The following is a 15,594-nucleotide window of genomic DNA, read 5'->3' as shown; positions in this document are numbered from 1 at the left end:
TAGACAGCTATCTTCTAGCTGTGTCTTCACATGGCAGAAGGGGCAAGGAAGCTCTCTTGGGTCTCTTTTATAAGGGCACTAATCCTATTTATGAGGCATCTGCCCTCATGACCTAACTACCTCCCAAAGGCCCTACCTCCAAACACCATTACATCAGGGATTAGGCTCCAACGTATAAATTTTGCGGGGAGACACATTCAGTCCAATAAAACTTCTAGGGTTTTGTATCACTGGTGTTTGATAATTCACAATAATGATTCTTCTTGAGAGTAGGTGTTTTGTTTGTTTGTTTTCATTAGCAGGCTTTCAGTAGGCCATTTTAATCTAGCAACTCACAGTCATATTAGGGAAAATTTTTTTTTGGTATTTTAGTACTCCATCTAATCTAAGAGCATGATTATCACTGTACCATTATAGTAGAAAATGCAGCCAATTAAAATGTGTCACATCATTGGCTTTAACAAACATTTCGATTTCAGAAATATTAAGATGTGGGAAAAAACAAATGTGGTATTTCTTTCCTAGTTTCTTCCTTTCCATTTCCCTGTTGTCTCTGGAATTTCTATTAAGTAGATGTTAGATTGCTTCTTTCTTTTTCTCTCCTATTTTCCATCTCTTTCTCTTACTCTGTTTTTTTTTGAGATTTCCTTAACATTAGCTTTTAAATATTCTACTAAAATGTAAAACATTCCTATCTCATTTTTAATTTTCTGATTAAAAACATAGCATCCTACTCTTATTTTAGCACATCAATTTTGTCTTTTAACACTCAGAAGGTAATAATTTAACTTTTCTTTTTCCTTTTTACTGCATTGTCTGTTCCTTCAAGAGCTTATTCTTTCGTTTGGAAGCCTTTCTCAAATGTCCAGTGATATTTGGCTTTTCAGTCATACTTAAGAGTGAGACACTAAGAAGTAGACCACATGTTCTGGAGCTTGTCAACTGTTAGGCTTTTTTGGTAGGTTAATCGGCCAAATAGCCTTTACACTGAAGATCTCCTAAATGTCTGTTTCTAAAGGTCTTTTATCAGGGATCATTCAATTTCTTCATGAAAGAAGGGTTTACTTTCCTGCCGGGAAGATATGGTCCTGGTTGTTGTAATGGGCTTTCACTTGATCTCCTTGTTTCTAGCCCAGTGCCTCACACCACTTCCTACTATATCTGGGGTTCCCCAAGTCTGGAGCTATTCTGGTTCATTTTTCTCTAAAAAATACCCCCTGTCTCTTCCAGGGGTAGGAGAGAGGAGAGAGTGGAGGCTGTTTATACTGACATTCAACCACTCTCTGTTTTCAGCCCCATGCCATTCCTCCACTTTCCACGGTACCTGGTGACCTCATTCTTGAGCTCTTCCGGAGCTGTGAGGGCAATAAATAAGGCATGCTTCCTGCTGCTATACCCCTCTAAAAGCACTTAGGTCCTTTAACTTCCTCCTGTTATGACTCTTTTATCTACTTTTCACATTTCTGTGTTGTGGTTCAAATTACACAAGTCAGAATTCTAATTTAAAGATCACGTTTCTGTTTCTTATTCTCCTTGATGTTTTGGGTGATTATTTACCAGAAGAGAAGAAGACAAAAACAACTTTATTTTGTCATTTAAAGACTGCAAGTTTCCCTCATATGCTTTTGTATCTCCAACAACCTAGCAGAGTTCTTGGCACCTAATAGAAATTCATTAAGTGCCTGGTTAATGAATGATTAGCTGTAGTCAGAGTTCAGACTAAGCTGCTGAAACAAAAAGACCCCAAAATGTAATGGCTCAAACAAGATAAGTGCCTTTTTTTTTTCTCACGGAGCAGTCCATAGGTAAGAGGGTAAATCAGGGTGAAGAGGTAGCACACGATCATTAGGTCAATAAAGGACCCAGGCGTCTTCTCTCCTGTTACTCTCCATCCATCCTACAGTCTTGTTGTGGTCAAAACTGGCTATTCAGCATACCCTGTGTTCTAGCCCATTAAAAAGGGGCCAATCAACCTACAAGAAAGCCTACTAGTTGACAAGCTCCATACATACAACTATCATCTCACAGTTTCTATGGGCCAAGAGTCTGGGCTAACAAACGTGTGAGCTTGGAAGAAGAACCTTTTTCCATCAAGGTTCGGATGAGAACCTAGCCCTAGCCAACTCCTTCACTGCAGTGAGAGACCCTGAATCAAAGGATCCCATTAAGCTGTGCCCAGATTAATGACCCACAGAAACTGTGAGATAAGAAATGTATGTTGTAGACGAACCATGAGAGACGATGGACTCTGAAAAAACAAACTGAGGGTTCTAGAGGGGAGGGGGGTGGGGGGATGGGTTAGCCTGGTAATGGGTATTAAAGAGGGCACGTATTGAATGGAGCACTGGGTGTTATGAACAAACAATGAATCATGGAACACTACATCAAAAACTAATGATGTAATGTATGGTGATTAACGTAACAATAAAAAAGAAATGTATGTTGTTTTAAGCTACTAAGTCTGAGGTAATTTGATATGCATCAAATAGATAACTAATGCAACATCTCAACTTTTGTTATTTAAATTATCAGTAATTGACAAAATGAAAACTTTTAGTTGTACATTAAAGGCAAGTACAATTTAAAAGTATAAGGCTAATAGATATTTTGACAATCTTTTGGATTTAATACCATCAATGAAATAGTAAATATTAGGCTTTTTATACTCAATCCTAATTCCTATAATCTGGAATGATCTGCTCAACAACTTCACCCATATTGCTAGTAATACCGTAGTCCTGTACCTTTTTTTTTGCTTTTCTTTTCTTTTCTTTTTTTTTTTTTTGGAGAGAGCGTGAGCTAATGAGTGAGTGTGGGTGGGGGAGGGAGGGAGAGAGGAAGGGGGACAGCTCCCAGTGTGGAGCTCGATATAGGGCTCGATATCACAACCCTGTCCTGCACCTTTTCAACCTGGTTATAAAATGCAATTTTCTTCCAGATGTAATGTTACTGATGTCATGAGTACTCTGAGGGAAAGTATGAGCCATATAATATCACAATGGAAAATGTTTCTAGGATACAGAGAGAATAAAAAATTTGAAGGTTTTCCTTCCAAAGAAATTGTTACCTAAGAAAAACAGGTAACTGGTGGCAGAAAAACTCAGTATTAATGCTTACTGTTTGCTTAAATGCTAATAAATATATACTCCAGATGAATGAAACAGAATGCCTCAAATGGCCTGGGACGTACAGAAATCTAGACTAAATGTGAAGGTAACCTCAGGCACAGGTCCCATGCTTGGGCCCCATTACGCATTCATTTAATTAACAAGCACTTATTGAATACCTACCGGATACTAGATATAAAACAAGGAATAAGTCAGACATGGTCAAGCTCACAGTTTAGTAGGGAATAAGTAAATAAGTAATGGAATCTAATGTGGTATTCCCATTTAGGGTTCTCATAAGCTGCTATGGCAGCACAAAGGAAAAACGCTTAACTCAAAGCCGAAATGGAACTCATAGTTGTGCCAGGAAGATATCTCAGTTGAAGTGATATCAAACTTGGATCTGAATGATGATTGGGAGTTAACTGGAAGGGGTACTAGGGGAAAAGAATTCTGAGAGAGGGAGTATTACCTATGAAGACCTAGGAACAAAAGAAAATCTGATGCATTGGAGTGACCACACTCTCAGGAGGGGGCAGAGGAGTACAGCTGGGAAGGATACAGAGAAGTACACAAAGACCTTATTATAAAGGGCCTGATAGGTCACACTGCAGTGTTTGGGCTTCATTTAAAGGAAGCACAAAACTACTGAAGGATTTGAAGAAGATTATAATGATCTCACTCTTCCATAACTGACAAAATGTTCATGACAAATTGATTTCTGAAAACTTTCCAAATATGTTAAAAAGCATATAGAAACATTTAACATTTTTTAAAGATTACTTATTTGATCTTTATTTATTTGAGAGAGAGAGAGAGAGTGCTCACACGAGCAGGGGGAGGGGCAGAGGGAGAGGGAGAAGGAGAAGCAGACTCCCCGCTGAGCAGGGAGACCGATATGGGTCTTAATCCCAGGACCCTGGGATTATGACCTGAGCCAAAGGCAGATGCTTAACTGAGTGAGCCACCCAGGCGCCCCAACATTTAACATTTTTATGTATTAGCAATAATCAGATAGAAGACAGCAGAAAAGAAATCCCATTGCATTATAACAAAAACTATAAAATACCCATGAATTTATCTTTTTTTCTTTTTAAAGATTTTATTTTATTTATCTGAGAGTGAGAGAGAGAGCACAAGAGGGGGTAGGGTCAGAAGGAGAAGCAGACTCCCTGCTTAGCAGGGAGCCCAATGCGGGACTCGATCCGGGGACTCCGGGATCATGACCTGAGCCAAAGGCAGTCACTTAACCAACTGAGCCACCCAGGTGCCCCCACCATGAATTATCTTAATAAATTAATGTACGAAGCTATATGTAAGAAACCATAAAATTTTGATAAAGGATATAAAAGAATGTCAATAAATGTTTTGGGAATGTGAAGACTCAACATTATTAAAATAATTTTCTTCATGTTAATTAGCAAATTTAACGGAATTTTTATAAAATCCCAATAACTTTTTCAGAAGTACTTGATAAATTGATTGTAAAGTTTATCTGGAAGATGTGAAGACCACAATTTTGAAAAAAAAAAGGTGGGAGGGCTTGCCTTGCTACATATAAAAAACATATAATAAAAGCACAGTAATTGAAAATATATGTGAAGTCAAGACATTCAGGGATGCTATGGGTTGAAACTGTGTCTTCCAAAAAGGTACGTTCAATTTGTAATCCCAGTACCTGGGAGTGTGATCTTTTTTGAACACACGGTCTTTGTAGATTCAGTAATACTAAAATGAGGTCATACAGGAGTAAGGTGGGCCATAATCCAGTAACTGGTATCCTTATGTGAAGAAGGAAATTTGGACATGGAGACACATAAGGAAAATGCCATGTGACAACAGAGGTAAAGAATGGAGTGATGTGGCCAAGGAATGCCAAGGACTGCTGGCAGCTACCAGAAGCTGGAAAAAGCAAGGAAAGATCCCCTCCCAGGGCCTTCAAAGAGCATGGCTCTGTGGACACAGATTTTGGTGTCCTCCTGACTGTGAGATAATAAATTTCTGTTATTTTAAGCCACCCAGTTCATAGTATTTTGTTAGGGCAGCCCTAGGAAACTAACACCAGGAGAATACGGCAAATTTATATATGATAAAAGAGAAATCTCAAATAAGTTGAATAGGTTTTATTTGTTCAGTAAGTAGAGATTAGGACAACAAGCAATTTGGAAAAAGTTAGATTTCTATGTCATAATGGATACTACAATTCCAAGTAGACCACAGATCTAAATGTAAAACACAAAACTATAGAGGTGGTAGATGAAAATTTAAGAGGTTTATTTTTATAACCTTGGTGCAGGAAAGGATCTTCTAACCCAAAACACAAAGCCCAGAAGCCAGATCTGACCATTTAAAAATGAAAACTTCTGTATACAAACAATGAAAGACCACATAATCAATGTTACAAAATAGGGAGAAAATATTTGCAAGATACATTAAAGACATGGAGTTAATATCCAGAAAATATATGAACACACAGACCCCAAGGAGATAAGCAACCAACAACACAAAGGCCAGTAATACATGGATACTCAACTTCATTAATAATCAAATGAGATGAAACTGAAATGAGAAAGTATTATTTATTTAGAGTGGCTCAAATGAAAAATAGTTTCTAATAATATCCAGTGTTGAATAGGGTATGGTTGAACAGGTACTTTCATACGGTAACATTTTTACAAGCTTTTTGGTTTGGACAGCAATCTGGCAATGTCTACTGAAATTAATTTAAAAAAAATTTATTTAAGTAATCTCTATACCCAATGTGAGGCTCGAACTCACGATCCTGAGATTAAGAGTTGCATGCTCTTCCGACTGAGCCAACCAGGTGCTCCTATGTCTATTGAGATTTAATGTTCATACCCTTTGTTATAGCACATTCTTCTCTAAAACTATATCCTACTGAAACACAAGTTCACAAAAATAAATAGAGGGAAATTCCATTAAGTGTAGGACATGCATAAAATAGAGTATCATGCAACAGGGGTGCCTGGATGGCTCAGTCGGTTAAGTGTCCGACTCTTGGTTTCCGCTCAGCTCATGACCTCAAGGTCCTGAGATGGAGCCCCATGTGGGGCTCTGTGCTCAGCACGGAGTCTGCCTGTCCCTCTCCCTCTGCTCTTCCCCACTGCCTTCCCCTGCTCTCTCTCTCTCAAATAAACAAATAAAATCTAAAAAAATAGGAATATCATGCAACAATTTCAAAAGAAGATCTACATGTACTGTCATAAAAAGATGTTCTAGACTTTAAGTGAAAAGAGCAAGTTGGAGAATATACATATTTTGTAAATACCAGTAATAACTATCTTACGTACAGAATAAAATGAAGATACTAACTGTGCTAACAATGGATATCTTAAAGGTAGGAAAATTTATTAATTCATTTATGTAATATTTAATGAGTGTCTATTATGTGCCAGTCACTGGTCTAGGTGCTGGGGACTTAGAAGTGAATAAAACAAGATGAGGAAATGGTGAACATTCATCTTCTATGTTAATACTTCTATAAAGTATCACCTTTATATTTTTGTCTCTAATAAATCTTTGTTTAGTTTGATTTTTTAAAAAAATAACCTTTAAGGGGGTACCTAGGTGGCTCAGTTCGTTAAGCATCTGTCTTTGGCTCAGGTCATGATCCCAGAGTCCTGGGATGGAGCTCCTCATGGGGCTCCCTGCTCAGTGGGGAGTCTACTTGTCCCTCTCCCTCCCCAACCCCTGCTCGTGCTCTCTCTCAAATAAATCAATAAAATCTTTAAAAATAAGCTTTAATGTACTAATGAAAAACTTTCAACAATATAAAGCAATTTGTCTTGTCATTCTCTTAAAATCAGTCTTATTAAACAGTTTTTAAAAATGGCACAGCATATTCAAGACTATATTTTGGTAAAGTTAATGTGAAAGCATCAACAAGTTTCTAATACCATAAGATCATTACTGTGCTCAGTTTAAAAATAAGAATCCTTAAATTCTATGGTATCTGATTTATCTACAACCCTTATGATACAGTATTTTACTTACAGTTTGTGGATTAATCTCCTCCTCTCCCATAGGTTCATCCATAATTTGCTGTCCATTCTGTGAAAAGCACAGCAAGTAGAAAGTTACCAACACAGATTTCACATCCGTTAAAGTTAAATGAAGGCAGACAAAACAAAATCACATAGGAATATTTTCACCCCTACAGGGTTCTAATGAAATACCAAACCACCATATAAGTATGTAGTTGCCAATATGCAACAGGTTGTGCTTTAAAAGTTAACTATAAAAACATTTTCCATGGAAATGATATAATAAATGATGATTACCTTTCCAGGTGAGCCCTTGAGGTTATTTTAATAGTTAAATGCATTACAAATGGTGTTATTTAAACCTCACTGAACATCATTTACAATACTTTCTTTGGCAAAACACACTCTAAATTCCAACTCCACTGATTAATCAGGGGAACTGATTATTTTGGGGGAAAATAAACTAGATCTCCATATCAAAATCAATTCCAGGTGCATAAAACATTTAAATGTCAAAAATCAAATTATAGAAGTATTAGAAGAAAATATAGGTAAATAATATTTATGGGGTAAGGGGGGTGGAAATCATAAAGGAAAAAAATAACATTTGAATCGATAAAAGTTTAAAATGTCATCTATCAGACACAAAAAAGATAAAAGACAAATTTATTACAAAAAAAGCAACATATGACAAAGGGTTGGTATCCTCAATACATAAAGAACTTTGTTTTACAAACCTGTAAGAAAAAATGATGAACCTCAACAGAAATGAGCAATAAGGGAAAAAAGAGTTCAGCCTTAGTACTAATCAAATAAATGCATTTAACCGAAAGATACCTTTGCCTTTCAAACTGGTAATGATTAACAGAAAAAATAACACCCAGCACTAATATGAGTATAGGGAAAAGAGCACTCAGGATATACTGCTGGAGAAAGTATAAATCAGCACAACCTTTTAGGAAGGTAGTCTAAGTCTGTATTAAAACAAGTGTGCAAAGATGTACATACAAGAATGCTCACCATAACTTTTTCCAAAAAGAACTCCAAATTGGAAACCTAAATTCTTAACAATAGAGAACTAGTTAAATATATGATGGTACATTCATATAATGGAATACTATACAGTCATTAAAAATGATAATAAAGATGTAAATTTATTGACATGGAAAGACAGTCACATGTAATAAGTGAAAAAGCAGTTTACAAAAAAATATGGATTGTAATGATCCCATTTTAAATAAATATATACATATTTCAATGTATATATTTGTATGGGAAAAACTCTGTAAGGATATACACCAAAATGTTAACAGTGGCTATTTCTGGATGGTAGAATTTTAGACAATGTAAAATATGTTTGTTTTTGCATATCTGAATTTTCTAATGTGTCTACAATGAATATGTATTATTTGTGTAATTAATAACAAAACCAAACCAAACCAGAAGTCAAGAACACAGGGTCTTCTCTAGTTACTTCAATGGAAAAAGGAGTAAATGTCCTTGACCACTTGTCTATTCAACAAATGTAGAAGGATCTAAGCTAACCATCTTTGGAGCATTACCAACTGAAAAATAAAAGGCAGCCCACCCATTACCCTACATCCCACATGAGGCAGATGCTCTGAATTTGAACTCTCTCTACTCTCCAAATCCCTATTTATCCATCCATTCATCCACCCATTTCATTTCATTCATGCTATGTTCTAGGCACCAAGCCATAGATGAAAGGTTAATAAAACATGGCCCCCAACCTAGAGGATCTCACAGGTCTACTGACTTGTAAAAAGAGCACCTTTCATTTTCAAACACTCACAGAGTATGTTCCTAGGTTAGGGAATGCCTATACAATATTACAAAGCACAGAAATGGTGCTAAAATGCAGAAAAGGGGAGGCAGTTATAAAATCTTTATTATCCTAGGCCACCTTCAGAGACTATAGTATTGCCCACTTCTATGGCAAGGACTCAAATAACTCCAGGAGACATCTTTCTCCCAAAAGCCACAACCATTTATTCAACTGAATACTGATCATTTTTATCCAAACATCACAGACGAACCTTAAACTAGCTCTTAAGAACACTAGTTTTAGAGTCAGACAACTGGACTCAAATTTCTGCTCTTTAGCTAAGTATGAAGCCTTGGACAAGTTATTGAAACTAAGCTGTAGTTTCTTCGTATGAGAAGTAGAGACTTAAAAGTCTCATCTTCAGAGAGTTGTGGTAAAGACTAAGTGAGATAAGTGATATAAAACCCCAAGCACAGTGCCTGACACTTAGTAAACAATCAATGGTAGCCATTTTAATTATATCCAAAATTCAGTCACCCCTTTTATGGCTCACCAATCTGCTACTTCTCCTATATTTGCTATCTTTGTGAATGGTACCATCATTCATCTAGTAGTACAAACTAGATTTTCTCATTAATTGGTAGGCAGAGTTCTCCTTCTATAATACAAATCTGAATGGCTCCCAGTTATTTGACTTTTAGAACCCTTCATCTAACTGAGCTACAATTACACTTTCCATGGGAATATAATTTGAGAACCATCTGCTTCTTGCAATTTTCAATGTAATACAAAGCAAGAATTACAACTAATAACTTACTTTTAAGGTCAACTGGTATAGTAGAAACAGCACTAAACTTGGAATGGTAGACCAGGGATAGAGTCCTAGGTCTGCCACTTATAAGCTTTATTATTTTGGGCAATTCAGACTGTCTCCTACCTAGCCTATTATCTTATCTTTTCAAAATGAAGATACTTGCCTTGTCTATCCAAAGGGTTATGTTAGACTCAAAACTGAGATAACTTAAAAGAAGTACTTTAAATCATAAAGCGCTGTACCAACGCAAATTACTATTATTAAGGTGAGGTAGCTTCATGAGGATAAAATAATACTCCATAAAGTCCTTTTAATCTTGGAATCAAAACATTTAGGATTGGTAAGGGATCTTGAAAGTCTTTCGTTCCAAATAAACATCATATGCTTCAATTCTTTTTTTGCCATTCTCACCTAGATTTGAACACTATCAGGACATGAATGTACTACCTCACCAGGCAGCCTAGATAAAATTCTTCATTATATAGTAATTTTCCTCAGCTACAAACTCCCTTTAGTAGGATTACTAATATATGATGACTAACTTGCCTGTATTCTATCTGTAAAATAACTGGAAGTAAATCTACACCTATGACAGTAAACCATCTTGAGTCTGTTCTTTACTAGCCAACTCAAGTTCATTTAAACATTCCTTTCAGATAGATAAGACCACCTTCTTTTCTGAGCATGCACCCAATTCATCTTAAAGGCAGTATACAGAACTGCATTCAATTAATATTCTAGCCTTGATATGACCAATGAAGAGTAAAGAGCATATCACCTCCCTTGTCCGAGATAATAAACTTATATTAATGCAGTTCACATATGCATTATTTTTGATATGCCCAAAACACACTCCTGAGTCATACTAAATTTTCTGTTGATTAAATCCTTGCCTTCTTTATACTGCGACTAAGCCCTGCATACTTGTTGGTACACTTACTCTCATGAATAAAGCCTTAAATTTTAAGTTTTTGATTCATCTTTTTCTAGTTCTGATCCTCTATAGGATTGCTACAGCCTCTATAAAAAAGATTCTGAATCTGCTAATCAGTCTCTTCGCTATTTTCATCTTCATGTAATCCATAAATCTTATATTTCTTTTCTAAACAATTCACCCAGCCAATTAACAGTAATATACTAACAAAGCAATCTGAAAAAAAATTAAGTGAAACATGATCTAAAGGTAGTTTACGCTCTACCTTTTGCAAAAATATCTACTTCCTTTCTGAGTTTAGGAAAGACTGAAAATTTTTAACAATTTAATTTTAAGGAAGGAAAATATAAAAGCCAACATTATCCTACATATGGTGAAGCTTTACAAAAATTTACTTTAAAAAGCACTTTTACTTCAATCCTTTCATCAAAACAAGGATTCAAATATTACCTACTAGAAATGAGCATAATTACTCATGCAGCTAGTAAGTTTCCTTTTTGAAAAATGACTCCTGGCTTCACTAGAGATTAGGTTACATGGGCCATCAGTCTGACTTGATACTGCAATTTCTATAGTTCCAAAAGTTCAAGGAATAGTACCTATTAAATAAGAAAACTTATTTAATTTTAAGAAACAGAAAAAACATATGGTCTGCGTCTCACTAGTACCAGGTTTAAATCCCAGCTCTGTCACTTACTGCTATAGTTACGTGGCCTTGGGCAGGTTACTCAACATTCTGAGCCTCAGTCTCTTCATCTGTAAGATGCATATAATATCTACCTCACAGGGATGTTGTACTTAAATGGATCCACCAAAGGATAGTAGATGCTCAGTAAATGCTACTTTCTGTTCCCTCTCTTTTGCCTGAATTGTGTAATATATACATTTCTACAGTTAACTTCTAAAGACATAATGCAATGAAGAAGTACAGGAGAGTGCTGAGATACTTGTTTTGCTACTTAATACAGCCAATTTCCCACCAACCAGGGTGAAAGAGATCATTCATAAGTGTAGTATATTTTCATACAATGTGGCCAAAGAATGAGTACAGACAAAAAAGAATAGTTTAAAAGTGAGGCAAATGTATTTATCCTCTCTCATCCCACCATTATGCCTTCTAGCCAAAAAACTGCAGAGCTTGGCAGATTGTACATATGCAAATATTATGTGAAATACTAGAAAAGGTTAGGAAATGCTAATCATGCTTTACTCTGTTAGTCTGAAATGTGTAAAAGTCAAAAATAAGAATAACGTACAATATGGGTCTCATCAGAACAAACCAGACAAAGGAGACTGTTAGCTTGCATTTCAGCAGGAATTGTTTTCAAAATAACTTCTAAGGTTGTGGTATGAAATTATCACTAAAATCATCTTTCTGGTTTAAAAAGGATGAACAATTAAAAAAAAAAATCAAACCAGTAATTCTGAACCAAGGTTTCAGGACTTCTAGAGTATTCCCAAGTATTTTAAGGAAAATTCTCAAATGTTATAAATAAGAATATTTTACTAAATAAAAATTTTGTTTTAAGCAACTTTATTAAACAGATTGTTTTGTTGTAATGGTATGTTACAACAATGCACATTTCCAGGTTGCTGTTTGATACCTTTGAAGAAAATATAAAATACATTAAAAAAATGCTTTGAGTCCAGCAGATCATCATGTACAAGTATACTAGAACTAAAAAAATTATCTGTGACTGACAATATGCTACCTTGAGATTACTAGGAAATATCATCTACTGACATCCTCCTACATAGAAATGAAATATACATATGAACACTGGGAGAAAAGAATTCTTCACAGAGAATAAAAGCCTGAAATAATAGGAAAGGAGGAGGAAAAGAAAGGGTCCAGAGGCCTGGTGTACTAATTTGGAGACCAGGTTGTGGGAATGAACAAGGACCGTATTTTTTTTAACCACCCTCAGTTCCCACAAGTATATTTGCCTTCCAAACTCCCTGAAATCAGCAGTGGCTCTCCTGCCCAAAGCATATGCAACAGGAGTCCCATGAAGCTGCTGAGGATGAGGCATGAGAAACCTCTCTTGAATTTCAGTTCAGATACCATCAAATTGTTCAGAATCCAAAGAATCTTCTATGCAATCACATTGAAACAATAAGAAACAAGCATTTTATATTCTTAATAAGGAATGTATATAATCCTTACCAATATGACAGGATTAAGAATCAGCTCCTCATTTATCCTAAGGAAATATCAGAGATGTGCATAAAGACTTATGTACAGTGATATTCATCATACTCATTATACTGAAAAATAGAAAACAATCTAAATGACCAACAGGGGACTGGTTAAATAAATCATAACACATCTATTCATATGTAGGAATACTATGCAATGGTTAAAATAAGGGCCTCAAAAAATTAATGATGCAAAAATATGCTTGTAATATATTAAATTAAAAAGGATACAAAACTATACAGCATGACCCAATTTTGTGCCCCCCCCAACATGTGTGTAACTGGAAAAACATATATCAAATCTTATCAGTAGTTACCTGGGTCATAGGATTTTCTTCTTGTACTGTATTTTCAAAATTATATGCATTTATTATTTATTATTTTTATGATGAGGAAAAAACACAATCAATATAATTGGAAAAATCCATTATTTCTAGTTAAGTTGCCCTTATGGGTTGCTTTGCTATTCCTCATGCAACTGAAGGCCTGCTAGTACTCAAGACTGTTCTATTTTCTAGACTAGGGTAGAAATGACCTCTGGTTATATCTATGTTTTTAAGCTTTAGAGGACCCTTTCAGAAGCCTTTTTTTTTTCTGTATGGTCCTGTTGTTGTGGCCTCAGAAAATAGATACACTTTAGGCCTGAATCCACCTTATGTTTTTTGGAGTGTACCCCTAAGGGGAATTCTGCTTATGAAACAGGAGTATGTTGAGGTAAGAATAAAGAAATGAAAACACAGTAGCCAAAATTAAATCTGCATTGTGAATAGCAAATATTAGAATCGACACTGCAGAAAACGGAATCCATGCCACAGAGGACAAACTTGAATAAATGAAAAAATATGAAAGAAAAGATTAAAAAACTATGGAGGACAGACATAGAAATAATCTATGAATAACAGATGTTCCTAAAGAAAAAAAAACAGAGCATTTTAATCAATCAAAAGTATAAGAAAACTTTCCAGTTCTGAAAAAAAAAAAATACCTGAGACTGGAGACTGAGAAGGTTCAACAGAGATCATCAACACCAAGACATATCCTGGCAAATGTTTTTAAATTTCAAGGATAAAGATATAATCCTACAAGCATACAAGCAGAAAAAAATAGGTTATTTTCAAAGAAACTAAAATCAGAATGACCTCAGATTTTTCCTCTGCAACAATAAAATGCCAGAGACAATGAAGTAATGACTTACAGAGAGTTGAAAGGGAAAAGTTATGATCTAAGAATTGTATACCTTGTCCTAGTTTGTCATGTACAAAGGTCACAGGAAATTATTCTTAGATCAGCAAAGTCTTATAAAATTTCACCATCCTGGTAGTATCTTTTTTCATAAATTGTTCAAAGGTATATCCTAGACCATTGAAAGAGAATCAAAATAAGAACTTAAGAACACTGAGGTAGGGAAGAACTGGTGAAGTATACTGACATCAACTTAGTATCTAGAAACAAATGAATAAAATAATTAACCCCACTAAAGGAGAAAGGGTCAGTAATGAAGAGTAAATAGTTGATATAAGTATATAAACAATATAAAACTTAGAAAGTTAAAGGTAAGATTTGTAATCTCAAGCTAAATTAATGTAGACTCAAATAAAAGAGGTAGTGGAAGAAGGGAGAAAAAGGTTCTCAGTTCTCTCTGTCCTAAAAGGATTATTTAAAAACCACTATTTTTAGTAGTTAGCTAATAAATATAAATTTTGGAATGTTTTAAGAAACCATATGATAACCAAAAATTGTATTTCTTTATTACAGTCCAAATCACTAGAGAAGATAATAACTGGCAAAGACTGTAAAAACTACTTTATGAAAGCATCACATTCAACCCTAAGAACATAAGGTAGGTATAATCACCCCTATTTTACAGATGAGGAAACCAAGGCTCAGCAAAGTTAGTGAATGGCAAGAGGAGGACTCAAACCCAGGTCTTTCTAGCTCTATAATTCTTTCTTCAGTATTTCATAACCTCCTCAAATAAAAACAATCCATATGTCAGAAGAAGAAAAAAACAAACCACAAAGAAAGAATAAAAAACTTAAGATGATAGAAATCATTTCAAAAGAAATAATGTTAGAAATGTAAAGTTTAAAGTGTCTAATTTAAAGAAAGTGTCTTACTGGAATTTGATGCTATTACAGAATTACTGACATTTTCATGAGGGATGATGTTATGGTGGTTATGTGTTTTTAAAAGTCTTCATCTTTTAAGAGATATAAATGAAATATTTACATCTGAATATATGTATCTAGGATTTGCTTCAAAATAATCCACTGGAGCCAGGGAGGGGAAGAGAGAATGTGTGTGTGGGCATGAGGAGAGTACAGATAAAATAAGATTGGCCATGAGTTGACAATCTTGGAGGCTGGGTAATGGGAATATGGTAGTTCATTATACTATTCTCTCTATACTATTCTATACTATGTGTTTGAAATACTTGATAATAAAAACTTTAAGAGTGACAGGTTATATTTAAAAGGTTAAAAAGCCCATACAGTTATTTACTGCTTTAAAGAGAAACTCAAACAAAAGACGTAAGACTAGAAAAGCATAAAGAAAAAGAAAGAGTTTGTAATATGGAGGCCAAAAATAAAATGTGAGGCAAAAACCTATAGCCAATTAAAAAGATCATCTGATTTGGACTAAAAATGCAATTAGCATTTAATACATATAGCGATAATTATTGCTATCATTTACTGAGCAATTACCACACATCAGGCAAGTGTTAAGTACTATAGACCACCTTTGATGCT

General features: G+C 35.0%; 1 protein-coding gene across 5 annotated transcripts in view; it reads right to left on the bottom strand.

Annotated features, from left to right (window-relative positions):
• The window catches only part of RPS6KA3 (ribosomal protein S6 kinase A3), a 115,134-nt gene that overhangs the window by 78,619 nt on the left and 20,921 nt on the right, over positions 1 to 15,594 (bottom strand). For 3 of the 5 annotated variants that reach the window (XM_028122558.2, XM_028122556.2, XM_088028851.1), the window contains one exon: positions 7,122 to 7,178. In XM_028122558.2, the coding sequence (XP_027978359.1) occupies positions 7,122 to 7,178 (57 nt within the window). Of the gene's footprint in view, positions 1 to 7,121; positions 7,179 to 12,812; positions 12,850 to 13,829; positions 13,867 to 15,594 lie in introns of those variants that run through there. The other 2 variants (XM_028122557.2, XM_028122560.2) reach the window with 2 other exon arrangements.

The sequence above is a fragment of the Eumetopias jubatus genome, unplaced genomic scaffold (genome assembly GCF_037043125.1).
Source record: "Eumetopias jubatus isolate StellerSeaLion01/CBP00866 unplaced genomic scaffold, mEumJub1_p1.0 scaffold_11, whole genome shotgun sequence".
Lineage (NCBI taxonomy): Eukaryota > Metazoa > Chordata > Mammalia > Carnivora > Otariidae > Eumetopias > Eumetopias jubatus.
Note: the sequence above shows the minus strand (reverse complement) of the source record. Positions and strands in the feature narration are given on the sequence as shown.